General features: G+C 47.3%; 1 protein-coding gene and 11 non-coding genes across 12 annotated transcripts; all 12 read right to left on the bottom strand.

The window, feature by feature from the left end:
* Positions 1 to 12,757: 12,757 nt before the first annotated feature.
* On the bottom strand, positions 12,758 to 12,829 carry TRNAP-UGG (transfer RNA proline (anticodon UGG)). Its single transcript has one exon. It is a non-coding gene; the product is annotated as a tRNA-Pro (tRNA).
* A 2,840-nt stretch (positions 12,830 to 15,669) lies between these two features.
* Positions 15,670 to 15,741, bottom strand: TRNAP-UGG (transfer RNA proline (anticodon UGG)). The gene has a single exon. It is a non-coding gene; the product is annotated as a tRNA-Pro (tRNA).
* A 325-nt stretch (positions 15,742 to 16,066) lies between these two features.
* On the bottom strand, positions 16,067 to 16,138 carry TRNAP-UGG (transfer RNA proline (anticodon UGG)). The gene has a single exon. It is a non-coding gene; the product is annotated as a tRNA-Pro (tRNA).
* Positions 16,139 to 16,463: 325 nt separating this feature from the next.
* On the bottom strand, positions 16,464 to 16,535 carry TRNAP-UGG (transfer RNA proline (anticodon UGG)). The gene has a single exon. It is a non-coding gene; the product is annotated as a tRNA-Pro (tRNA).
* Positions 16,536 to 16,858: 323 nt separating this feature from the next.
* TRNAP-UGG (transfer RNA proline (anticodon UGG)) lies at positions 16,859 to 16,930 on the bottom strand. The gene has a single exon. It is a non-coding gene; the product is annotated as a tRNA-Pro (tRNA).
* Positions 16,931 to 17,255: 325 nt separating this feature from the next.
* TRNAP-UGG (transfer RNA proline (anticodon UGG)) lies at positions 17,256 to 17,327 on the bottom strand. The gene has a single exon. It is a non-coding gene; the product is annotated as a tRNA-Pro (tRNA).
* Positions 17,328 to 17,650: 323 nt separating this feature from the next.
* On the bottom strand, positions 17,651 to 17,722 carry TRNAP-UGG (transfer RNA proline (anticodon UGG)). Its single transcript has one exon. It is a non-coding gene; the product is annotated as a tRNA-Pro (tRNA).
* Positions 17,723 to 18,047: 325 nt separating this feature from the next.
* On the bottom strand, positions 18,048 to 18,119 carry TRNAP-UGG (transfer RNA proline (anticodon UGG)). Its single transcript has one exon. It is a non-coding gene; the product is annotated as a tRNA-Pro (tRNA).
* Positions 18,120 to 18,442: 323 nt separating this feature from the next.
* On the bottom strand, positions 18,443 to 18,514 carry TRNAP-UGG (transfer RNA proline (anticodon UGG)). Its single transcript has one exon. It is a non-coding gene; the product is annotated as a tRNA-Pro (tRNA).
* Positions 18,515 to 18,839: 325 nt separating this feature from the next.
* TRNAP-UGG (transfer RNA proline (anticodon UGG)) lies at positions 18,840 to 18,911 on the bottom strand. Its single transcript has one exon. It is a non-coding gene; the product is annotated as a tRNA-Pro (tRNA).
* A 4,006-nt stretch (positions 18,912 to 22,917) lies between these two features.
* LOC146172600 (uncharacterized) lies at positions 22,918 to 24,151 on the bottom strand. The gene has a single exon (XM_084585813.1). The coding sequence runs from the start codon at positions 24,145 to 24,147 to the stop codon at positions 22,918 to 22,920; it is 1,230 nt and encodes a 409-aa protein (XP_084441939.1). The 5' UTR covers positions 24,148 to 24,151.
* Positions 24,152 to 25,342: 1,191 nt separating this feature from the next.
* Positions 25,343 to 25,414, bottom strand: TRNAP-UGG (transfer RNA proline (anticodon UGG)). The gene has a single exon. It is a non-coding gene; the product is annotated as a tRNA-Pro (tRNA).
* Positions 25,415 to 26,602: the final 1,188 nt, after the last annotated feature.

Consider the following 26,602-nt stretch of genomic DNA (forward strand, 5'->3'; position numbering starts at 1 on the left):
GGCAAACGGTACAATGGCTGGGGAAGCATGATGTCAGTGAGGTCTCTATAGAGTTTCTTCTTGGTGACATTGCACAGATATTCATGAGCGAAACGCACATTTAACAACCTATAAGCAAGCATAACTTCACGCAAATATCCAGTCACGGCACCGCACATATTTTGACATGACGACACCACGAACCCTGGAAGGAGTCTGCTGAGCCTGACTTGAATCACTGTCCGGAGAAATGGATTGTTTTGGTCGCGTAGATAAATAAAGCGCGATACAACCTGGCGCATAAATAAATGCACAAGCCCTAGTCCTCCCTTCCTGGCAGAAAGGAAAAGATTGGTTCGACTTGTTCTCTCCCATGTCGAAGCCCAAATAAACACAGCAAAAACACGATGAACTTTTTGTACACTGATCCTCATGGCACCCAACACATTCATTACATACCGGATCTTAGATACAAGGAAGAGATTGCAGATTGTGGCTCGGGAAAACATCGACAATTGCCTTCCTTGCCACGCGTCAGCCTTTTCTTTTGCAGCCAACGCTTGGTTAGCCCAATATGGCTCTGGGTCGCGATAGGCATCAAGCGGTACACCAAGATAACGTTTTGGAACAGATGCCCAATTGAGCCGACAAAAATTGTCCGACGTGGCTTCCCAGTCTCCATGCCAAAAGCCATGACTCATTTCCCAGTTTATCTGGGCCCCGGTGCACTCACAAAATTGTTGCACAACATTTGTGGCATGCTGAATACTGTCTCTGTCGGAGCAAAAAATGGCGATATCATCGGCGTAAGCCAAGATTTTAACATGGGCCGCCTGCAGTCTATAACCTGTTATAAGTTGGCTATTTGCAATGGCCAAACAGAGTGGCTCGAAGTAAACAGCGAACAGCAAGGGTGACAGCGGACATCCTTGCCTCACGGACGACAAAACTGGCAGGCTGCCAGTGAGTTCTCTGTTTACTATGACTCGCGTTGAGCAGTTCGTGTAGGCCATTCTCACTCTCTCGGTTATAACAGTACCGACGTTCGAATGCTAAAACGCATAGCAGAACCTCGTGCGATACACAGTCGAACGCCTTCGCCAGGTCGAGCTGCATCATAGCCACTCGGTCACCAAATGCATCGCAACACTCAAGAATACTCCGAGCAACATGGACATTAGTTGCTATACTTCTGCCTTTTATTCCACAAGTCTGGTGCGGTCCAACTAAAGCTTTTATCACTGACTGCAAGCGTTTGGCTAGAGCTTTCATAAAAATCTTGTAGTCTACGTTGGTAAGAGTGATCGGACGATAGGACCCTACCAACAAACGTTTATCCGCATCATCACTCTTTGGTATGAGCACAATGTGCGAAGTTGTAAAAGACAAGGGCACTCTTTTTATTTCGTAAGCTTCATCCAGAACCTTATGCAACATGCGGGCTGCCTTCGTTCTGAAAACTTTGTAAAAAGCCGCTTCTAGACCGTCAGGCCTGGGTGTTTTACCTAGGGCGAGGGCGTCGATTGCGCATTCTATTTCGCCCTCAGTAATTGGCTGCTCCAGTTGCTTCTTGACCGTTTCATCGAGACGTGACATAAGCGAAAGAAATTTCTGGAATCCGTCTTTTGCCTCGCGTGAGCAACTAAACAGATCCTTAAAATGATCGGCAACCACTTTCTTGATAACGGTGTTATCCGATGTGATTGCGTTCCCGGTTGATAACTGGCGTATTTCTTTCTGACACGCATATCTTTTTTTCGTCAGATAGCGCTCGCTTAGTTGGCGTTTCTCCTGCCCAGAGCTTCTCTGATCTAGCTCGTACAATCGCCGCTTTGTATTTTTTCGCATCCACACCTTCCAGCTGGCTTTTAACTTCCCTTATTTCTCTCGTGTAATTACCTGGCTGAATGTTTTCCATGCTTATCAAGAACTCCAGTTCTTGCTGGAGTTTTGTTTCGTTCTCTCTTTGCTGGTATGCTATGAGGCTGCTTCTTTTACCTCGCTGTTTAAATTCCTCCCATTCGACTGCAAAACAGGGGGGCTGCATTTCAAGTAACTTTTCGAATTCTTCCGTTACTGCTTTAACGAATACCTCATCCTCCAACAGCCTCACATTTAATTTCCATAGGTCCCAGTTGAATCGAATATTCCTCCGTCTTTCCCCAAACGTTGCCATCACCAAGCAATGATCACTAAACTGGACGGGCTTGACTTCGTAGGCAGTACATAAGGACACCAACTCATGTGATGCATATATTCTGTCTAGTCTCGCGTGACTTTCACGTTGGAAATGAGTGTACTGCGGGCGATTTTCACCGGTCAGCACGCTTCCTATGTCTTCGAGGTTGCATTCATGTAACATTGCATTTAGCACCTCTGCACTTTTGTCTCGGACACGTGCACGCGTAGCGCGATCCCAAGCTGAGCACACGCAGTTGAAATCTCCCAACAGTACTATCACTCTGTCACAGTGTATGTAAGCATCAAAACGCTCAAAGAAGTATCGACGCTCTGTTTCAACATTCGGTGCATAGGCACAAATGACACGGAAAGACAGACCAGAATAGGTGAAATCAACCACTAAAAGGCGCCCACTTTGACAAGAAAGCACTGATTCCACAGAAATCCCAATGTTATTGCGTATGAATAGGGCACAACCACCTGATCCACCATCTGCATGACGTACACATACATGAAACTGCATACGGAAATTGGACACCATTCGATCAGTCGCTTCTTCGTTTTCAGTTTTTGTCTCCTGGACGGCAACTACATGCAGGTCATTGTCAAGAAGAACGCGACTAAGTTGGCACTGCCGTCTCCTTGCACAAAGCCCTCTTACGTTTAGAGTGGCTACCCGTAAGGCTGTTTCAAGAATGCTTGTCATGGCTACACGAACGAATGGTGCCCATCACAATGAAACATGCTTCTCGTTTGATACATTTGCGATACCATGGGAACCGCATGCTTCCCAACCAAAATTCTGCCTTGGATTTAAAAGGAACGTAAACGCCTTTTTCCGGCATCCGTTCAAATACTAATTTATACAGTGTTTCAGCCATTGTTGTCCCCAATATCCCCCCCAACCCTTTTACGACTCTGACAGCAAAAAAACTGCGGTGGCGGCTTGCCCGCCTGCCGAGCATCGGCGGGATTGCTCGGAGGCGGCTTGAAGGGTGATCGCCGCATACCTGGTCCTGGCGTTTTCGCTGGTGGTTCCTCTCCACCAATCCCTTCTTGATGCAATTGCTTGCTGTCGGTGTCATCGTGCGGCCGTTTCCCTGCCAGGAGGTTAGCCGCTCCGAACGCAGTGTCCATGCTGTCGGCGTCTGCTTGGCTGACGGCCACGGTGGTGTGTGCAGGCTTTTCGTCCATGCCCTTCGGCGTCTCCACGATGTCTCGTGAAGGTTCGGAGAAACTAAATGTTTTAAACCAACTTAATGCGGCAAGGGAATTCTTTCTGAATTTCATCGTTAAAGTGACGAACACAGCAATACAAGGGCCAGTCACGACCTGCGCGGGGAGTTAAATATTCAAAGTGAAATAAATGCAGACGTAACAGGATGGAAATGAGTGCGCGACGTTGTTCACCGGCCCGTATCGCTTTGGCACTGTTGTCAGCATTGTAGATTCAGTGAGTCACACAGCGGGATTGTTAGGGAAGAACCGGCTTTTCTGGTATCCTATCGGAACATCTAAGCGCAGGGAAGATGACCACACGCATATATCTTACACTGCTGTTTTTTCCGTCTCTGAGGATGACAAAGTTGTCGACTGGATTAAAAGTGTCTTAATGGCGTGTCTCCGGTAGAATACCTCCATACTAAAGGTGGATTGCAGAAAAGCCATACTGCAGACCAGCGTCCTTTCGGCGCTTGTGTCATTAGTTTGGAACAAAAAGAGAATGAAATTTTTTTAGCGTTATGCTCTTGACGCTCATATCGCGGGAAAAGTGGCCTTTTTATTTGTGCCAACTCGTGTGTTTCAGAGTTTGGTGTCTAGTTGTTGTTAACGCGGTTATCCAATGTCCTAGAAAGAAACCGCACTAAAAAGCAATGGCTAGATGAAAGCCCCCTTTTACGCGTGTTCTTGTTTTCTCACGACATCCTTGCTTTTTGCTTTGCCGTAAAGTTTTCCTAAACGACCACACACCGCGAATGTGTAAAGGATGAACGAGAGAAGTGACGTGTCACTGTGCCGTTTAACTAATTCCAGCCGCGCACAACTGACCGCGACGGTGAGCCTACATTCAGCCGATGTACCAACATGGTGGCGCTGCCCGGCGTGTCACTAGACTGTGTTTGTATACTACAGTGTCACCACCAGAACGGAGAAACTCGGTACTCTCGAGGCCCCTTGCGAATTCAGATAATTCTTCGCCACCTAGCGACCTCCGCTAGAAACGTTTGAAACAGGGTCGCCGCAGTGGTGCGCGACAGCTGTCTGACTATTGCTTGTGAAACGGCATCTCAGATTTTGACTCGTCGTAATGCTGCCAAGCCTAGGTATGACAGCGAAAAAAGAGAAAGTCGGAAAAGTTAATCCGGCTTTGTTCCGTTTCGTGTGTCGTCTTGCTGAAAACCCCACACGGCATCATTTCATCCTTAGCCAAGAGAAGCTGACGACGCGTCTCCCAGAGCGTTATGGACCAAAAGACTCCGGACGGGAAAAAAGGTGCGCGCAATCCTATACGATTTTCTTCGAAGTGTTTCACTCCGGACTACTTCTTTCCTGGTAAGTACTAACTTTTCTCTTGAACATTGATTTAATATCACATAAAAGCGTTGTGGGCTTGGTCCCGTTCTTTAAGTACACTTTCTTTGAAAGGTGAGCTTGCCGTCGAGTTTAGGGCATTCTCCACGAAGGCATTTCAGTTTATTCGGGTTTGCCGTCCACAAATTAGCAAATGACATAACGTCTCAGTGTGTTGCTACGTCTGCGACAGGAAAAGTAAAGTTGAAAAAATTCGCGTGCTTCGGGCATATCAGTCATATTAGAGAGATATAGCTTGCCGGACAGGTACTATAGTGTACGTATACCGCGGTTTGCCGGAACCCTTTTAAGCACGCGCATTGACAGGTGTGGGTGCAATCGCGGCCACTGCGCCTGTGTTGGAGAGGTCCGGTAAAGCGGTATACGTCAACAAAAGTTCGTCTCCGGCAAGCTAAACCTCTCTATTTAGGTACAACTACGTACACCTGTTAAAAACGTTTGACCCAGAGTGTTTTTTGTTTGTTTTAGACCTTGCTATACATGGGGCGCGCAATGCATCGCCAGAATTCGAATTTCTTTCAACGGTGAAATCAACCCTCGTCCTCACCCCTCCGAGACCTGGCACTTCCATGGATACTGCAAAACAGCTTCTACCCTGGTTAGGAGCAAACGATCTTGGATTGTATATCTTTATCCAAGGCTATACCCATACATTCAATGTTTCCATTGGAGAATTTGGTTCTTAGCGAATTTCCTTACACTATATCAATGATATTTATCATGCTTGTATTTTTACTACAAGGAAATTTTGCAGATGGAAACGTTCTTCGCACCATCTTACCGAATGCTGAAATCTTCCAGCGATGGGAGAAGGGTTTTTAATGTGCGCATAAAAAACATTCTAAGCGCTTTACGTAAGACCTTCTTTATCCAGTTCTCAGAGCACTGAAGTTCAGCGGACTGTGAAGTTACTAATACGTGCTAAACCTACAAAGTGCTTCCAGCAATTCTTGGAGCCCGTATAGTCAACTGACGTGGTAATAATAGTTTTCAAGAGGGCGGGGTTTCATAAGGTTAATGTTTAACATCTTATAAAGGAAGTGGTATTTTACAAGGATAATGAAGTGCAGTTCTCACTCGATAGTTATAATGGCAAAGTGATGCGTTTCTGCAGTACCGTCAGGTCATGTTCATTATATTTGCCGGGGAATGTTTTTTTTTTCGGGAAATAGTGGTCCATATGTATCGTACCAATACATACCTAAAAAAATATATGATCTAAAATATTCAGAAAAAGCTAGATAGCTTGGAATCTCTTGTTTCCTCTGTCATAGGTTAACTGATAGGCACGGCGGATCTGCAATCTTTATCTCTAACGCTATATCTTACAAAAGCTGTCACGACATCATGTTTCATACAGAAAAGTGCGAATCAATCTGGCTCGAATTTGACAAATCCATTTTTGCTTCAAACAAAAGCACATGGTAGCATCTATCGCCCACCTTCCGCATCCTACGAGCACTTTTGTCATGAACTAGACGTAATCCTTCTAAATTTGAATGTTGACTACATGGACATGGTCATCTAAGGTGACAATAATATTTATATAGCTGACAATTCTGATAGCTCTTGTTCATTATACACAAACTGCTTGCTCGGCCACGGATTGTAGTCATTATTAGTCACCTACGCGCATTAATTACCAAGGCTCAAGCACTCTCATTGATCATGTATTATGAAATGTTATTAAGCCTCAGATCGCAGGAGTTATCAACTTTGATATCACGAACCATTACTCTAATTTCCTGTTAATCGAATTCCCTAATAAGTTGACTCTCAGAATACGCCATAAGCAATCATTCATAAAAATGCCGGTTTGTTGAGATAGTATCTGAGACTAACTGGGACAGCACACTACAAGAAACATGCACCACTAACGCGTTCAGTAAATGTTTCGTGAAGCTCAAAGAAATAATTAGCTCATGGACATCAATAATTGTCCCATCACTCATTGGTATTCAGTTCCGCGGAACCCATGGATCACTAACAACCTTCTAAACTGTATGAAGAAAAAAAAAATAACCTCCTCAAAAAGGTTAGGACACAGCCATTTAACTTTCACCTAAAACAGCGCTTTCAAAAATACTCAGATATTCTCTCCGCAGCACTTAAACGCTGTAAACAACAATACTATCAAAATGAGATACTTAGAAATGGAAATGACACTCGTAAGAATTGGGAAACAAAGAATTTTTGAACCTAGCTGACCATAAAATAAGCATAACAAAAGTTTCTGATGGCGAGAGTACCTTAACTAATCAATCCGACATTGTCAATACATTTAATTCATTCTTCTCGCGCTGCGGTTCCTTGCCTCCAAGCAGCTTCTGTGGCCCTAGTCGATGCCCTCATTCTGTCTACTTACGTCCTACTTCACCAAACGAAGTCTTTCAGATTTCTAGCCTAAAAATGCTACTCCTGGAATCGATAGAACCGCCCAATAGAGAGAGATTAACGATCTGAAGTGAATTCTGTGCACCGCGCAGCGTGCAGTTCTACGCGTTTATATTTTAGGTAACTAATTGATGAAATAATGCTGTTCACTAAGGTGTAGGAGGAAAAAAAAACGTTTTTTGAGACATACTATTAACCGTAGAAAATGTCCTAAGCCAGAGATACTGAGGCCATCTAGTGCGGCAGCTGGTTCGAGGGTAGATAAACCCGCAACGTTAGGCATAGCGTATGGAAGATATAAACCTTTACGGGAAAAAGAAAGCGGCATAAAAGAGGGCCCGTCCGGGATTTGAACCCGGGACCTGTCGCACCCAAAGCGAGAATCATACCCCTAGACCAGCGGGCTTTCCTTTTTCTTTATTGCCGGTCATCACCAACATAAAACAAAACGAAACCAACAAAAACGCGCTACAAACAGAATGCTCACAACAGAGCGGTTACCACAAGCATGGCACTGTTAATACAGACGCCGGCAGGCTCATACGAGTTGCCTTTGTCAAGTTAAAATTCTTTCAGCTCGCATAGTGGTTCGACTCTTGAAATCCAGTCTAGCACAGTGGTCTTCAATTTGTGCATTTCAACCAATGCGTGTGTACTCTCGCGAAAGTAGAGCCTTGCAGGGTGGGCGTCAGGGTCACAGTGAAAACCCGCCATTCTGGACCGCCATAGACTGTCCCGGCCTATTAGCATAACCGTATCAAGTGGAATTCCATCATTATTTTCAGTTGGCAGGAATCTAATCCCGTATGAGTCTAATGGTAATTCTTTTTTAAAAGTTCGTTGCAGCACATCCCAAAAGTAGACGCCCTCCCAACAGTGCAGAAATACATGGTCTGTTGTCTCTGGCTGTTTACATATTAAGCAAAGTGAACCCCGTGGCAGATAAAAGCCCTTGCTTTCAAAAAACGGTTGTACCGATAATGTTCCTGTATGTAACTTAAAGAAAAACGTCTTTACCCAAGGAGAAACTGGCATTCTTTTGACACGCTTCAGTACGTCTTGACCTAGACGGCCGCTATACAAGGCTCTGTACAAAGGAACAGAGAAGTCGTCACGAACAGCTTTATACAGGTCCTTCTTTTTCACTGAACTTAAGTATTCTGTCGAGAAGCGAGCTGAGAGAATTCGAACACTGCTGACAACCTCTTTGAAGAAACTAGAAAGACGCCCTGGCATGCTTTCGGTGGCAACAACGAAATTGGGCAACGCCCGCGCGAGCCTCACTTGGCACACAGTGCGCAAAAAGGGGTCGGTAACGTCGCGAAAGAAAATAAATCTGTTTACAAGCTGGCGCGCGAATAAGTGAGCAAGCCCGAGACCTCCGTCTTTAATTGGCCGGAACAGGTTATCCCGACTACATCTTTCCCAGCTTGATGCCCAAACAAACACAAGATTCGGTGTAGCTTTTGAACACTCAACCTAGAACAATGAAGTGCTTGCATGACGTACCACACCTTGGCAACAAAAAATAGATTAGACACAGTGGCTCGTGCAAAGATAGACAGCGGCACACCTTTCCACTTGTCAGCCTTCTCCCGTATTTCCTGAACTTGGGCGCGCCAAAATGGCTCGCTCTCTTCATAGAATTCTAGAGGTACGCCCAAATACTTCACGGGTGTTGTAACCCATGTAACGTTGGCAAAAGAGTCAGGCGTTGATGTCCACGCCCCGTGCCAGAAGCCAAGACACTTTCCCCAGTTTACTGGACTTCCTGTGATCGCACTAAAATCTTTCACAACTTCAACTGCGGCGCGAATACTTTCTTTGTTCGCACAAAACACTGCTACATCATCAGCGTACGCCAAAAGTTTGACCTCAGACATGTACAGTTGAAAGCCCCGAACAGATGGATTTTGCATAATAGACAGGCATAAAGTTTCGATATAAATGCAGAATAGAAGAGGGCTGAAGGGACAACCCTGACGTACCGAACGTCGCACATTTATGGGTTCCCCTAGTACTTTATTAACAATCAATCGCGTTGTGCAGGTTCGGCACGCCAGGGCTACGCCCTCTCTGATAATGGAACCAACATTGATATAATCCAATATTGCAAACAATGCATATGTGGAACACAGTCAAACGCCTTTTCTAGGTCGAGCTGAAGGAGCGCGACCCTCGCGCAAGCAACGTCACAACATTCCAGCACGCACCTCGCCTTATGGATATTTGTTGTAATGGACCGGCCCTTTATACCACACATCTGGTGGGAGCCAACGATATGTTTTATCACTGTCTGTAGTCTGGCTGCCAGAACTTTCATCAGTATTTTGTAATCCACATTTGTTAAAGAAATAGGCCTGTATGACGTCACAAATTTTAGTTTCTCTGTTTGATTTGACTTAGGAATTAACACTGTGTGTGAGGATGCGAACGAAGGAGGGAGTGCACCAAGTTCATAGTCTTCGTTAAATACTGCAGCTAACAATGGGACAGATCTAGCTTGAATGCTTTATAAAATGCTTCGCTCAAACCATCCGGTCCAGGCGACTTTCCTGGGTTCAGATTATCAATGGCGCGTTCAACCTCGTCCTCGGAAATCGGCTGCTCTAACTTTTATTTTGTGGTGGCATCCAGTCGTGGCAAGGAGGGAAGAAACACCTGCTTAAACGTCTCCAACTTCATGTCCCGAAAAGCAAACAGCTCCTGACAATAGTCGAAGAACGCACGTGCAATGTCGTTCTTATCTGTCACGAGGCTTCAGTTCCATTTTACTTCGGTTATGTCATTTCGATGAGCCTGTGCTTTTTCAAGACCCAGAGCCCGCTTAGTGGGCGTCTCGCCGGCGACCAGTCTTTCGGCCCTGGCGCGAACGAGCTCTCCTCGTCTAATAATTCTATTTTCTTTTTTATCTTTCTGATGTCCTCTTTGTAAACCCCCGGCTCCTTACACTCCTGTGCTATTAACTTCTTTAATGTTGACCTTAGGCCTGCTTCTTCTCGCTTTTCGTTATGGCGAGTACAGCTGGCTCTTTCTATCGCTTTCATTTTAATTTCTTGCTTGCACAGTTCCCATTGCTCCCCAATGCTGCTGTTAGGTCGTTTATTTCATTTAGCTTCTGTACAATAATTTCGATGAAGTTATCGTCTTCTAAAAGTTTGGAATTCAGCTTCCAAAGGTCCCACACAAAACTTTTGCTTGGGCTTCTAGCTCCTATAGTGCATTTTACCAGACAATGATCGGAGAAGGACATTGGGATAACAGAATAATTTTTACACTTCGGTATCACATCCAACGATAAATAAATTCGGTCAAGTCGAGCATGACCAGAACTCTGAAAATGGGTGTATTGCACGCTGCGTGCTCCCTCCAAGCACTCAGCAACATCCTCTAATGAAAACTCTGCAATCATCTGCACCAAACAATCGGGGCTTGCATCTTTAAAGGGGCGGTTAGAGATTTTGTCTCGGGCGCTTAAAACACAGTTGAAGTCACCCATAATTATCAGCTGCCTTGTTGAATCTAAATATCGTTCGATGTTTTTAAAGAAAATGAGCCTGTCTTCAGCTGCATTTGGTGCATAAACGCAGAGAATGCGCCATTCACTGTTATGCAAGACCATGTCACAAATAATCAACCTTCCGCACCTAGACGAAATCACGGCCTGCGCTATAAGTCCTGGCAACCATTTGACAAGAAGAAGGCACCCAGCTGACGTGCCCACTGCGTGACTAACAGCCACTTCGTACCGCGACGTGAAACGCTGCGCCATGCTCCTGTCTCTTCCTCTCCACTTTAGTTTCCTGAACTGCTAGCACGTCTATGTCTTCCTCTGTTAAAAGGCGAAGTACTTGGCTTTGCTTCCTTCTACCAGCCAACCCTCGGACGTTGAGCGATGCAACGTTCAGACACTGATCCATCGCCATAATCATGCATTAGAAGGAGGCCGGGAGCATGACGCTTACCTTTCACGTCTAGCATGGCGCTAGACGTTTTCAGAATGCCCACCTCCATCATCTTTTACGGGCTCGACTTGCTGCGAGGGTGGCTTTTCCTAGGCCCTCCTGTCCGCCGCGATGTTGGGCCGTGGCTTGAAAGAAGGTCGCCAGTTCAGGGTCGCTTTCATAGGAGGCTCTTCGTCGTTCTTAAGGGTCTGCTGTTCGCTCCCGTCTCCTGCCTTGGTATGCGGGCGTTTAGGTGCGCCGCCGGCGCTAGTTGACCGAACGCCGTTTCCCGTAACAATGGTCACCTTCGTCGCAGGCTCCAAAGAACCTGCGTCTTGAAAGGGTGCGTTTTCGTTCGCAGACGCCGCTGGCACCCCGGTTGCCGACTCTTGTTGTTTTCCTGTGCCATCAACCGCCTCTTTGCCGGTGATGGTCGGTGCTTCCACGTTGACGGATGCCGCAGACGTTCCCACGTCTTCGCTTCCCTTTGCTGCTTCCTCGGCCTCGACAATATCCATTACATCTTCAGGCGTCTCCTCTCTGAGAGCGGTCACTGTTGCCGCAGCGTAGGTGCGGACACAGTCGACTTCCGTGTGTCCAAAGCGTCGGCAGCGAGAACAACGCGGTACTTTGCACTCGCGTCGTACATGGCCGCAACCATGGCAACGTAGGCACTGCATAGGCCTTCCGGGAACGACGACGAGGGCCAGATCACCTGCTACCCTTATTTGATGGGGCAGGTCGTCCGCCTTCATCCCGGCCTTCAACTTGAGAAGTACTGACCTCATTGTCGAGCCTTTCTCGCTGACGCCTTGGACGCGGCACCGTTCTCGAGAGACCTCCGTCACGTTCCCGAATGCGGCAAACGCCGTGCGAATGTCCTCATCTGCGACACCGTGTATCATCCAGTGTAGTCTGAGTCGGACTTGCTGGTCTTGAGGGTCGATAATAACACACCGTCGGCCCTTCACTTTCAGCTCTTTCAAAGCCACAATACGCTTCGTGGCTTCAGCAGTCTTAAAGGTGACAGCCCACACGTGATTAGCCTGATACGCCCCCAAGGCTACAACCTCGGCGAGCGCGTCAGTCTCGGCGAGCGCATCCCGAAAGTCTTCTACGCGGTAGGGCCTAGCTCGAACGTCACCATGCAAAAAAACCGTGTTTAAAGAAACACGTCCTGTGGGCAGCTGCGGCAAAACAATCAGATAATCACTATCTTCACTTACATCGGACCTGTTACCGCGGCCAGCCTGGGCCGCTATACGCTGCTCCGGTGGAACCCATGATCCTGCGTCCGAACACGCCGGTGGCCGGAAGTAGAATGGCCCTAGACCAACGGGCCGGACGGAGGCGCTATTGTTTTCAGCACTTAACCGCCCAATAGAGAAAGATTAACGATCTGAAGTGAATTCTGTGCACCGCGCAGCGTGCAGTTCTACGCGTTTACATTTTAGGTAACTAATTGGTGAAATAATGCTGTTCACTAATGTGTAGGAGGAAAAAAAATCGTTTTTGAGACATACTATTAAACGTAGAAAATGCCCGAAGCCAGATATACTGAGGCCATCTAGTGCGGCAGTTGGTTCGAGGGTAGCCAAACCCGCAAGATTAGGCATAGCGTATGGAAGATATAAACCTTTACGGAAAAAAGAAAGCGGCATAAAAGAGGGCCCGTCCGGGATTTGAACCCGGGACCTCTCGCACCCAAAGCGAGAATCATACCCCTAGACCAACGGGCTTTTTTTTTTTTCTTTATTGCCTGTTTTGAGTAAAGCTTTTAGCTATCAAAACTGCAAGCGCACCCCTAGACCAACGGGCCGGACGGAGGCGCTGTTGTTTTCCACACTTAACCGCCCAATAGGAAGAGATTAACGATCTTAAGTGAATACTGTGCACCGCGCAGCGTGCAGTGCTACGCGTTTATATTTTAGGTAACTAATTGGTGACATAATGCTGTTGACTAATGTGTAGGAGGAAAAAAAATCGTTTTGAGACATACTATTAAACGTAGAAAATGTCCTAAGCCAGAGATACTGAGGCCATCTAGTGCGGCATCTGGTTCGAGGGTAGCCAAAACTTCCAGCCAAACCTTGACTGATGTAAAGGGGCCAAAAACTCTTCATGTGCATAAGGGGCTCAATTCTCGATACCCATTCGGGCACCGGGTACACATTCTTGTGGGTTGCCACGAACGCCGCAACGGATTCGCAGAAGTACTGGCCTTGCATCAATGTCGGCGTGTCGCACTGCCATGCAGGCTTTCCATATACACTGCAATCCCATCAGCATTACTGCGTCGAAAGGGACGCCTTCATCATTTTCCACTGCTAGGAAACGAATTCCTCGGGGGTCTAGTGGCAGGTCTTTTTTCATTGTTCTTTGCAGTATGTCACACAAGAACACGCCACCCAAACACTCCAAGAAGACGTGCTCGACGGTTTCGGGCTTTCAGCATAAAAAAAACAATGCACACCCCAGGGAACGTACAGTCCCTTTTCCTCCATCCAGGTTGTTACCTCTAAGGTTCCGGTGTGGAGCCTAAAGAAAAAAGACTTTGCGCCTGGAGCCACATGCATTCTCTTTACGCGCTTTAAAACGTCGCTACCGGGATTGGCACTGTACATGGTGCGATACAGTGGTACAGGAAAAACTACGTCTGCAAGGTCCTTGTGCAACTTTTTGCGCTTTACTACAGCTAAATATCGCGTGAGAATCGCGCACTTAAGAAATTACAGGCCGCTACGACCTCCTTGAGAAAACCAACAACACGTGCGGTTACGTATTCGGTAGAAACAACAAAATCGGGTAGGAGTTTGCTTAATCTGATCTGTAACACAGTGCGTAAAAAAGGGTCCTTCACGTCTCGAAGGAAACAGAAACGATTAACTACCTGCTGCAGGTATAAATGCGACAAGCCAAGGCCTCCATTACCAACACTACGGAAGAGGTTTGTACGGCTTGTCCTCTCCCATACCGACCCCCACACAAAGACCGCGAATATGCGGTGAAACTTTTGCACATTAGCGCGCGAGCAGTGCAGAACACTTAACACATACCACAATTTACTAACAAAAAAAAACATTACACACAGTGCTGCGTGCGAACATGGACAAGTCCCAACCTTTCACCCTCTCCATCCTATCACGCATTTCCCCAACTTGATTCCTCCAGTAGGGCTCACTGTCGCGGTAAAACTCTAACGGAGCGCCTAGGTACTTCGCGGGTGTACTAAGCCATTGCATGTTGGCGAAAGTACCAGGGGTCTCTGGCCAAGTACCATGCCAAAATCCAAGGCACTTAGCCCAATTGACAGCACTTCCGCTGGCAGCACAGAAACGCTTCACAATATCCACAGTTTTCAAAATGCTCTCATAGTCAACGCAGAAAACCGCAACGTTGTCGGCATATGCAAGGAGTTTGACCTCGGCTTGCTGTAGTTTGAAGCCTTTGATATAGCAAGTCCTGATGATACTGAGGCAAAGGGGTTCTATGTACATATCAAAGAGTACAGGCGAGAGGGGGCTACCTTGGCGCACAGATTGTTGCACCTCGATGCGCGCTCCCACCGACTTGTTGATTATTAGCCGCGTCGTGCAACCACTGTACGCCATTTTGACACCCTCTGTGATGACTGTTCCGACGTTTACATGATGCAAAATGGTAAACAGAATTTCATGTGGCACTCGGTCGAACGCTTTCTCCAAATCGAGCTGGAGCATTGCGACGCGCATGTGTAGAGCATCGCAGCAATCCAGCACGCATCTCGCTGTGTGGATGTTTGTGAATATTGATCGGTCTCTGATACCGCACGTCAGATGTGGTCCAACTATATCCTTCATAACCGTTTGAAGTCTTTTAGCGAGTACTTTCATGCATATCTTATAATCAACATTGGTTAAGCTAATAGGACGATAGGCAGTTACTTGCCTTAATGCGGCTCGATCATCTGTTTTGGGGATCAGAACTGTATGAGTGGACAGGAATGAAGGCGGTAGACGCTTTCGTTCCTAAGCATAATCTAAGACTCGAACCAATATAGGCGCTAGTTCCTGCTTAAAAGCTTTGTAAAAATAGGCGCTTAATCCATATGGCCCCGGGAATTTCCCTCGTGTTAAGTCGTCAATTGCCAACTCTATTTCATCGGCTGTAATCGGGCGCTCTAACCTCTCTTTTGAGTTGTCATCAATTCTGGGCATCAAATTCAGGAATTCTGCCTTGAAGCTGTTTGAGTCGACCCCTCTACGACCAACGGGCCGGACGGAGGCACTGTTGTTTTCCCCACTTAACCGCCCAATAGAAAGAGATTAACGATCTTAAGTGAATGCTGTGCACCGCGCAGCGTGCAGTTCTACGCGTTTATATTTTAGGTAACTAATTGGTGACATAATGCTGTTGTCTAATGTGTAGGAGGAAAAAAAATTGTTTTTGAGACATACTATTAAACGTAGAAAATGTCCTAGGCCAGAGATACTGAGGCCATCTAGTGCGGCAGCTGGTTCGAGGGTAGCCAAACCCGCAAGTTAGGCATAGCGTATGGAAGATATAAACCTTTACGGAAAAAAGAAAGCGGCATAAAAGAGGGCCCGTCCAGGATTTGAACCCGGGACCTCTCGCACCCAAAGCGAGAATCATACCCCTAAACCAACGGGCCGGACGGAGGCGCTGTTGGTTTCCGCACTTAACCGCCCAATAGAGAGAGATTAACGATCTTAAGTGAATACTGTGCACCGCGCAGCGTGCAGTTCTACGCGTTTCTATTTTTGGTAACTAATTGGTGACATAATGCTGTTGACTAATGTGTAGGAGGAAAAAAAATCGTTTTTGAGACATACTATTAAACGTAGGAAATGTCCTAAGCCAGAGATACTGAGGCCATCTAGTGCGGCAGCTGGTTCGAGGGTAGCCAAACCCGCAACGTTAGGCATAGCGTATGGAAGATATAAACCTTTACGGAAAAAAGAAAGCGGCATAAAAGAGGGCCCGTCCGGGATTTGAACCCGGGACCTCTCGCACCCAAAGCGAGAATCATACCCCTAGACCAATGGGCCGGACGGAGGCGCTGTTGGTTTCTGCACTTAACCGCCCAATAGAGAGAGATTAACGATCTTAAGTGAATACTGTGAACCGCGCAGCGTGCAGTTCTACGCGTTTATATTTTAGGTAAATAATTTGTGTCATAATGCTGTTGCCTAATGTGTAGGAGGAAACAAAATCGTTTTTGGGACATACTATTAAACGGAGAAAATGTCCTAAGCCAGAGATACTGAGGCCATCTAGTGCGGCAGCTGGTTCGAGGGTAGCCAAACCCGCAACATTAGGCATAGCGTATGGAAGATATAAACCTTTACGGAAAAAAGAAAGCGGCATAAAAGAGGGCCCGTCCGGGATTTGAACCCGGGACCTCTCGCACCCAAAGCGAGAATCATACCCCTAGACCAACGGGCCGGACTGAGGCGCCCTTGGTTTCCGCACTTAACCGCCCAATAGAGAGAGATTAACGATCTTAAGTGAATACTGTGCACCGCGCAGCGTGCAGTTCTACGCGTTTCTATTTTTGGTAACTAATTGGTGACATAATGCTGTTGACTAATGTGTAGGAGGAAAAAAGTCGTTTTTGAGACATACTATTACACGTAGAAAATGTCCTAAGCCAGAGATACTGAGGCCATCTAGTGCGGCAGCTGGTTCGAGGGTAGCCAAACCCGCAAGTTAGGCATAGCGTATGGAAGATATAAACCTTTACGGAAAAAAGAAAGCGGCATAAAAGAGGGCCCGTCCGGGATTTGAACCCGGGACCTCTCGCACCCAAAGCGAGAATCATACCCCTAGACCAACGGGCCGGACGGAGGCGCTGTTGGTTTCTGCACTTAACCGCCCAATAGAGAGAGATTAACGATCTTAAGTGAATACTGTGCACCGCGCAGCGTGCAGTTCTACGCGTTTATATTTTAGGTAAATAATTGGTGTCATAATGCTGTTGCCTAATGTGTAGGAGGAAAAAAAATCGTTTTTGGGACATACTATTAAACGGAGAAAATGTCCTAAGCCAGAGATACTGAGGCCATCTAGTACGGCAGCTGGTTCGAGGGTAGCCAAACCCGCAACGTTAGGCATAGCGTATGGAAGATATAAACCTTTACGGAAAAAAGAAAGCGGCATAAAAGAGGGCCCGTCCGGGATTTGAACCCGGGACCTCTCGCACCCAAAGCGAGAATCATACCCCTAGACCAACGGGCCGGACGGAGGCGCTCTTGGTTTCCGCACTTAACCGCCCAATAGAGAGAGATTAACGATCTTAAGTGAATACTGTGCACCGCGCAGCGTGCAGTTCTACGCGTTTCTATTTTTGGTAACTAATTGGTGACATAATGCTGTTGACTAATGTGTAGGAGGAAAAAAGTCGTTTTTGAGACATACTATTACACGTAGAAAATGTCCTAAGCCAGAGATACTGAGGCCATCTAGTGCGGCAGCTGGTTCGAGGGTAGCCAAACCCGCAAGTTAGGCATAGCGTATGGAAGATATAAACCTTTACGGAAAAAAGAAAGCGGCATAAAAGAGGGCCCGTCCGGGATTTGAACCCGGGACCTCTCGCACCCAAAGCGAGAATCATACCCCTAGACCAACGGGCCGGACGGAGGCGCTGTTGGTTTCTGCACTTAACCGCCCAATAGAGAGAGATTAACGATCTTAAGTGAATACTGTGCACCGCGCAGCGTGCAGTTCTACGCGTTTATATTTTAGGTAAATAATTTGTGTCATAATGCTGTTGCCTAATGTGTAGGAGGAAACAAAATCGTTTTTGGGACATACTATTAAACGGAGAAAATGTCCTAAGCCAGAGATACTGAGGCCATCTAGTGCGGCAGCTGGTTCGAGGGTAGCCAAACCCGCAACATTAGGCATAGCGTATGGAAGATATAATCCTTTACGGAAAAAAGAAAGCGGCATAAAAGAGGGCCCGTCCGGGATTTGAACCCGGGACCTCTCGCACCCAAAGCGAGAATCATACCCCTAGACCAACGGGCCGGACGGAGGCGCCCTTGGTTTCCGCACTTAACCGCCCAATAGAGAGAGATTAACGATCTTAAGTGAATACTGTGCACCGCGCAGCGTGCAGTTCTACGCGTTTCTATTTTTGGTAACTAATTGGTGACATAATGCTGTTGACTAATGTGTAGGAGGAAAAAAGTCGTTTTTGAGACATACTATTACACGTAGAAAATGTCCTAAGCCAGAGATACTGAGGCCATCTAGTGCGGCAGCTGGTTCGAGGGTAGCCAAACCCGCAAGTTAGGCATAGCGTATGGAAGATATAAACCTTTACGGAAAAAAGAAAGCGGCATAAAAGAGGGCCCGTCCGGGATTTGAACCCGGGACCTCTCGCACCCAAAGCGAGAATCATACCCCTAGACCAACGGGCCGGACGGAGGCGCTGTTGGTTTCTGCACTTAACCGCCCAATAGAGAGAGATTAACGATCTTAAGTGAATACTGTGCACCGCGCAGCGTGCAGTTCTACGCGTTTATATTTTAGGTAAATAATTGGTGTCATAATGCTGTTAACCAATGTGTAGGAGGAAAAAAAATCGTTTTTGGGACATACTATTAAACGGAGAAAATGTCCTAATCCAGAGATACTGAGGCCATCTAGTGCGGCAGCTGGTTCGAGGGTAGCCAAACCCGCAACGTTAGGCATAGCGTATGGAAGATATAAACCTTTACGGAAAAAAGAAAGCGGCACAAAAGAGGGCCCGTCCGGGATTTGAACCCGGGACCTCTCGCACCCAAAGCGAGAATCATACCCCTAGACCAACGGGCTTTTTTTTTCTTTATTGCCGGCTTCGACACACAATACACAACATACAAAAGGGATAAAACGTGTCAGCAAACCTTTAGCGGACACGACGCGTTAAAATTTATTCATCTCTACCGAGCTGTTAAGCTGGTCTATCCATTCTGGTGGTTCGGGGAGTGTTCGATACACTTCCCCCAAACGTACAACACTTTCTATAAAATGTTCCCGCACAGGGCGCACATGAACATCTGCATTGTTGAACTGCATTCGCGTTTTCCACAAGCTGTGGAGGCCGAGGAGCATGATCGTATCCAGTGGACTATTGTCAGCGTGTAAAACCGGAAGGAATCTAATGCCGTACATATCTAGGGGTAATTCTTTTTTCAAAGTCCTTTGAAGCACATCCCAGAAAAAGATGGGATCCCAACAATCCAGGAATACGTGTTCTATGGTTTCAGCTTTCTTACATGGGTAACAGTTAGTTGTCCAGGGTACAAAAAGACCTCTTTCATGAAGCCATGTTTTTACTGATAACGTGTTAGTATGAAGTTTAACGAAAAAGGATTTGACCGAGGGTAACACCGGCATTCTCTTCGCTCTGTGCAAAACATCTCCTCCTGGGCCTCCACACAATGGCAAACGGTAAAGTGGAACCGGAATCATTGCATCCAATAAATCTGAGTACAATTTTTTCCGCGTGGCATCACTCAAGTATTGCATCGAAAATCGCGCATGCAGCATCCCGTATGCAAGTACCACTTCGCGTAGGTACCCTCTCACAGCCCCACCCATAGCATGACAAGAGCATACCACATATCCTAAAAGGAGTCTGCACAGTCGGAGTTGCACAACTGTGCGCAGGAATATGTCATTTTGATTTCGCAGAAACATAAATCGTGAGACGACTTGCTTCAAAAACAAATGTGCAAGGCCTAGCCCACCTTTTTTTGCAGACACGAACAAGTTTGTCCGACTGGTTCTTTCCCACGTCGATGCCCAAATAAAAACGGCGAAAACACGGTGCAATTTTTGAATGCTGATCCGAGAGGCACTGAGCACATTCATGACATACCATATTTTTGCAGTGAGAAATAAATTGCACACGGTAGCCCGCGAAAATACAGATAATTGTCTTCCTTGCCACGCATCAGCCTTTTCTTTTGCATTTAAAGTTTCATCTCTCCAATACGAATCAGGGTCCCGGTATGCTTGGAGAGGTACAGCTAGATACATTGTAGGAATCGTTGACCTCTGCAGTCGAGAGTAGTACTCTGGCGTGTCTTCCCAACTGCCGTGCCAGAAGCCATACCTCTTTTCCCAGTTTATCAACGCCCCCGTAGACTGACAATATTTGTGGACTACATTTGTGGCTTCACAGATGCTATCTTTATCTGAACAGAAGACCGCAATATCATCGGCATAGGCCAATATTTTAACATGCGCTGACTGTAGCCTGAAGCCCGTTACGCTCTCATTATTTCGGATAGCCAAGCAAAGAGGCTCAAGGTAGAGTGCAAACAACAGGGGCGACATGGGACAGCCCTGCCTAACTGACGACCGCACTTGCAGGCTTTCGGTCAGTTCTCCGTTCACTATAATTCGCGTTGTGCAGTTGGCATACGCCATTCTGACGCCGTCTGTTATTAAATCCCCAACATTGGAGTGATCCAATATGGCAAACAGCACATCATGCGACACCCGGTCAAATGCTTTTGCGAGATCCAGTTGGATCATTGCCACACGGTCACCAAGTGCGTCACAACATTCTAGTACGCTTCGCGCTACGTGAATGTTCGTGGCGATGCTCCGTCCTTTATGCCACAAGTCTGATGCGTGCCAACCAGCTTTGTTATCACACATTGCAGTCGTATTGCGAACACTTTCATAAATATTTTATAATCAACGTTGGTGAGGCTTATCGGGCGATAAGACCCCACCAGCAAACGCTTTTCCGGCTCCTCAGTTTTCGGAATCAGTGTGATATGAGAAGTTCTGAAGGACAGTGGAACACGGTTTTGCTCATAAGCTTCATTGATAACCTTCAGGAGGAGGTGAGCTATCATTGGCTTAAACATTTTATAAAAGGACGCCCCTAATCCGTCAGGGCCCGGTGCTTTACCAGCTGGCAGAGCGTCTATTGCGTCCTCTATTTCTTCGACGCAAATTGGACAAACCGGGTGGATCCCCATCCCTACCTCACCCCTCTCCTAGGACCCTGCGGCGACAGGCTGGAACACCTAGGGTTAGAAAGAAGAATTTTCTCACCACCACACAAACACCTTCCTTCCTCGGACGCTATAGACTGGAGAAAAATACAAACAAACACATTTCCTAATCTTCAAATTTTAAATAAGATAAGCCCAACAAAATACACGAGTTACTGTCCTTGGTGCGGTGCAAGCCCCACACTCTTTCACATCTCTTGGGAATGCCAGGACAAACCTGACCCAACGTTAATAGTGCCATGCCCGACACACGAGCAGTGGGAGGCGGCCCTGACCAGCGACAACCTGGACCAGCAAGCCTGGATTATCCAGCTAGTCCGCAAGTCAGCTGCTGCCAGCGGAGCCCTGGACTAGGGGCACCGACCACCCAGCTCCTGCGAATTTTTACTGATTACATGCTCATTAAAAGTTTTCTCTCTCTCTCTAGTCGCTCCTTTTCTTCATCATCAAGATTGGGCATTAGAGGCAAAAATTCTGCTTCAAAATCCCCTACCATTTTTCGCGGGTGACCAGTAGGTCTTTGAAAGGACCGGCAATTACATGTTTGATAACACTGCCGTCCGACAAAACATCATTCCCACTTCGTATTTTCCGTATTTCCTTACGGCTCGCGTATCGCTTTTCGTCCGATAAAGCACGCTTTGTAGGTGCTTCAGCGGCCCACAGCTTCTCAGACCGTGCGCGAATAACCGCCGCTCTGTACTTATCTGTATCTAATCTTTCCAACTGTATCTTGATGCTCCTTAGTTCTTTGAAAAATGTACCTGGTTGAGCGCATTCTATACCAGTAAGGAATTCTAGTTGCTCACACAGGTGTTTTTCGTTTTGTTTCTGTTCATATCGCAGTTTACTAATTTTTTCAATTGCCTTCAGTTTTACTGCCTGTTTAAATTCTTCCCAGCCCACGGCAACTCTTATCGGCTGCTCTGAGAGCAACTTTTTTAGCTCCTCCTCAACGTCCTTAACATAACCCTCGTCCTCCAACAATTTCGTGTTGAGTTTCCATAGGTACCAATTAAAGCTGTTTTTGCTTTGATTTCTGCCGAAGTTTGCAATCACTAGACAGTGATCACTAAAGCACACTGGTCTAACCTCATACGATGTACACAGCGGCACTAATTCAAGCGATACATACAACCGATCCAGTCGTGCGTGGCTACTGCCTTGAAAATGAGTGAATTGCAGTTGAGTAGCATTTGCAAACACACTTCCAACATATTCCAAGTTGTGACCGTGAATAACTGAATTCAGGATCTCCGCACTCTTATCCTTCACTGTCAAGCATTTTACACGGTCTTCAGCGCGACAAACACAGTTGAAATCCCCCAACATAACTATGACCTTTTCACAATCTAGGTACGTCTGGAAACGTTCAAAAAACATTATTCTCTCAGAAGCTATATTAGGTGCATACACACACATAACTCTGAAGTTTACATCGTAATGTGAAAAATCAACAATCAGGAGCCGGCCACTTTGACACGAAAACAGCGACTGCACATTTATACCAACATTGTTACGTATGAAAAGGGCACAGCCGCCAGAGGAACTAACTGAATGACACACACAAACGTCGAAATGCAGTCGGAAAGCGGACACCATTCGATCTGTCGCTTCTTGGCTATCAATTTTGGTTTCTTGAACAGCTACTACGTGCAGATCGTTCTCAATGAAAAGGCGGTTAAGCTGGCACTGTCGCCTTCTTGCTCAGAGGCCCCGTACGTTTATTGTAGCTACACGTAGCGCTTCAGGGAGGTTGATTGCCATGTCGAAGAAAGGAAAGGACCCTATCTCATGGTGTCTACCTAAACGACAAACCCTGGAACCCCATGCCACCTCTGTATGGCATGAACTACACAAAACGACGGAGGCGGTTTACTCGCCTGCCGTGATTCTACAGGAATGTTCGGACGCGGCTTCAAGGTCGAACGCCTCATACCTGATGTTTTAGTCGGCGGCTCGTCTCCGCCACTGGCACCAAGTTGCGGCACATTCGGAGCGAGTTGCTCGTGCGGCCGTTTTCCGACCGTTTGGCTGACCGCTGTACCGAGAACGTCCATGGGCTGGGTGTCGCTAACCACAGAGTCAGATAATGTCACAGCCGCACCATTCGGCACGACGGCGACGGCCGATGCAGACTCTGGGGAAGACTTCTCGGGCGTTGCGCCAGCGACAGGTTGACACTCCAGTTGATCCGTCTGTGGGGCGCACACCGTGGTCTCTTGCAGCGACGATACATTAGCCGCTCTCGATGCCTCCTCCGCGTCGGCTTCATCCATGAGCAGTTCGGCAGCGTCTACGCTGCTCACGGGCCCGGCGACGCTGGCGTACGTCCGAGAACACTGGGTCTCGTCATGTCCGAAGCGACGGCAGGAACCGCACCATGGAATGCGGCAGTCGCGCCGAATGTGGCCCGTGCCTCGACACCGCAGACAGAGGGGAGCCCTGCCCGCAACGACCACAAGGGCTAGCTCTCCAGCGACGTTCACCTGGTGGGGCAGGTCGTCCAGCTTCACGCCGGCATTCAACTTCGACATCACCAGCCTCGTGGTCGAACTCTTATCCGCCACACCCTGTGCGCACCACCGCTCCTTAGATATGTCGGTCACTTTGCCGAACGGCGCGAAAGCGAGCCGCACGTCCTCGTCCGGTACGCTGGGCAGCAGCCAATGTAGCTTCATTCGGATGTCTCGGTTCGCCGGGTCAATCACGAGGCATCGAGCAGATTTCACTTTCAGCTCACCCATTTGCACAATCTTCTTTACGCCCACGTCGTCCTTAAAGGTTACGGCCCAAACGTGGCTCATGCGGTACGCAACGAGGGCGATAACTTCCGGCAGGAGCGATAGGGGAGCGAGCGCATCCCGGAAATCTTCCACCCGGTATGGGCGAACCCTGATGTCTCCGTGCAAGAAAACAGTGCTTAGAACGAATCGTCCTGTAGGCATTGCGACCTCGTATTCTTCACCCGATGCAAAAATCCTGTCACCGCGGCTCGACATGGCCGCTGTAGCCGCTCCAACGGAGCTCGTCATAACACGTCCGTCACGCTCGGTGGCCGGAAGTGGAAAAAACCCCTAGACCAACGGGCCGGACGGAGGCACTGTTGGTTTCCGCACTTAACCGCCCAATAGAGAGAGATTAACGATCTTAAGTGAGTACTGTGCATCGCGCAGCGTGCAGTTCTACGCGTTTATATTTTAGGTAACTAATTGGTGACATAATGCTGTTGAATAATGTGTAGGAGGGAAAAAATCGTTTTTGAGACATACTATTAAACGTAGAAAATGTCCTAAGACAGAAATACTGAGCCCATCTAGTGCGGCAGCTGGTTCGAGGGTAGCCAAACTCGCAACGTTAGGCGTAGCGTATGGAAGATATAAACCTTTACGGAAAAAAGAAAGCGGCATAAAAGAGGGCCCGTCCGGGATTTGAACCCGGCACCTCTCGCACCCACAGCGAGAATCATACCCCTAGACCAAAGGGCCGGACGGAGGCGCTGTTGGTTTCCGCACTTAACCGTCCAATAGAGAGAGATTAACGACCTTCAGTGAATACTGTGCACCGCGCAGCGTGCAGTTCTACGCGTTTATATTTTAGGTAACTAATTGGTGACATAACGCTGTTGACTAATGTGTAGGAGGAAAAAAAATCGTTTTTGAGACATATTATTAAACGTAGAAAATGTCCTAAGCCAGAGATACTGAGCCCATCTAGTGCGGCAGCTGGTTCGAGGGTAGCCAAACTCGCAACGTTAGGCATAGCGTATGGAAGATATAAACCTTTACGGAAAAGAAAGCGGCATGAAAGAGGGCCCGTCTGGGATTTGAAACCGGAACCTCTCGCACCCAAAGCGAGAATCATACCCCTAGACCAAAGGGCCGGACGGAGGCGCTGTTGTTTTCCGCACTTAATCGCCCAATAGAGAGAGATTAACGATCTTAAGTGAATACTGTGCACCGCGCAGCGTGCAGTTCTACGCGTTTATATTTTAGGTAACTAATTGGTGACATAATGCTGTTTACTAATGCGTAGGAGGAAAAAAAATCGTTTTTGAGACATACTATTAAACGTAGAAAATGTACTAAGCCATAAAGCCCCTCAATCTAAGCCAGAGGTTCTGAGGCCATCTAGTGCGGCAGCTGGTTCGAGGGTAGCCAAACCCGTAACGTTAGGCATAGCGTATGGAAGATATAAACCTTTACGAAAAAAAGAAAGCGGCATAAAAGAGGGCCCGTCCGGGATTTGAACCCGGGACCTCTCACACCCAAAGCGAGAATCATACCCCTAGACCAACGGGCCCGTCGGAGGCGCAGTTGTTTTCCGCACTTAACAGCCCAATAGACAGAGATTAACGATATGAAGTGCATTCTGTGTACCGTGCAGCGTACTGTTCTACACGTTTATATTCTGGGTAACTAATTGGTGAAATAATGCTCTTGGCGCGCGAAATATCTGAGTCGTTTTTGATAAACAAAGCGCACAACTGTGTCAGTGATACGTCTATTGCCTATACAAAAGCGAGTCTGCCTTGTTGAATTCTGTTTTGTAGGGTATGACGGTGGTTCGCGTTTATCAGGCATATTGTGGTTTTTTCCGCTGCGCATGCGCTTATATGTTTTATATTCAGAGGTTAAACTTCTGAATAAACTAGTTGTTAGTTTGCGCTCGTCCTGTCGTTGCCTCTGTTTTTTGTGTTGTCGTTTTTGCGCATAGCCTTAATGGCATTACAGGAGTTGTTCACCCCACGACGCGCCAGCGATCGGAGCCAGGGCGGCGCGCAGCCGCGGCGACGAAAGAGCGGTCGGCCAGACGCGCTCTCCCGAAACCCGAAACCCAATGCCGCAGCCGGGCATTCGCGTCAAGTGGTTCCCGCGAGCGTGTCCTAAGTGAAGACGTTTGTTGCGGGATAGAAAACCGACCAGAGGGGGGAGGCCAAGGAGATAAATAACGAACAGTATAGTTTGCGTGAGAAGGAGGAAATTCTTAGGAGCGGGCAAATGGGGGGAGATAAAGGCCTTGTCTATTAGTTATGTAGGCTTTTCAGAAAAGCAAAGTTGCCCAATGTTTCATTAATTCCATGGGTTAGAGTCTGAAATTTGTGTATGAAATACGATTCTCTTTGTTCTCTTTGTCGATTTGTTTGGAAGCCTGATTGAAGGAGAATGACCCGAATGTTTTCGAAAGTGTGGTTTGGAAGGCATAGGTGCTTAGAAAAAGGGAGATTTGGCAGTGTGTGGACGTGGGCCTTGTGGTTGTTGAAACGAAACCTGAAGGGTGTTTTGGATTGCCGACGCATTCCATGCCACACACACCGCAGCTTAGCATGTATACCACATTAGCACTGTCGCAGTTCGAGGATTCTTTGATCTTAAAGGTGAAATCAGAGAAGTTGCCCTTTACAATATTTGTCGCCTGCACATGATTGCAAACTTTACAGCGTGGTTTTCCGCATGATTTACATCCGGGGTTAGGGTTAGTATTGGCGGT

The sequence above is a fragment of the Amblyomma maculatum genome, unplaced genomic scaffold (genome assembly GCF_055883805.1).
Source record: "Amblyomma maculatum isolate TAMU_Amacu unplaced genomic scaffold, ASM5588380v1 scaffold_13, whole genome shotgun sequence".
In the NCBI taxonomy this organism is placed as follows: domain Eukaryota; kingdom Metazoa; phylum Arthropoda; class Arachnida; order Ixodida; family Ixodidae; genus Amblyomma; species Amblyomma maculatum.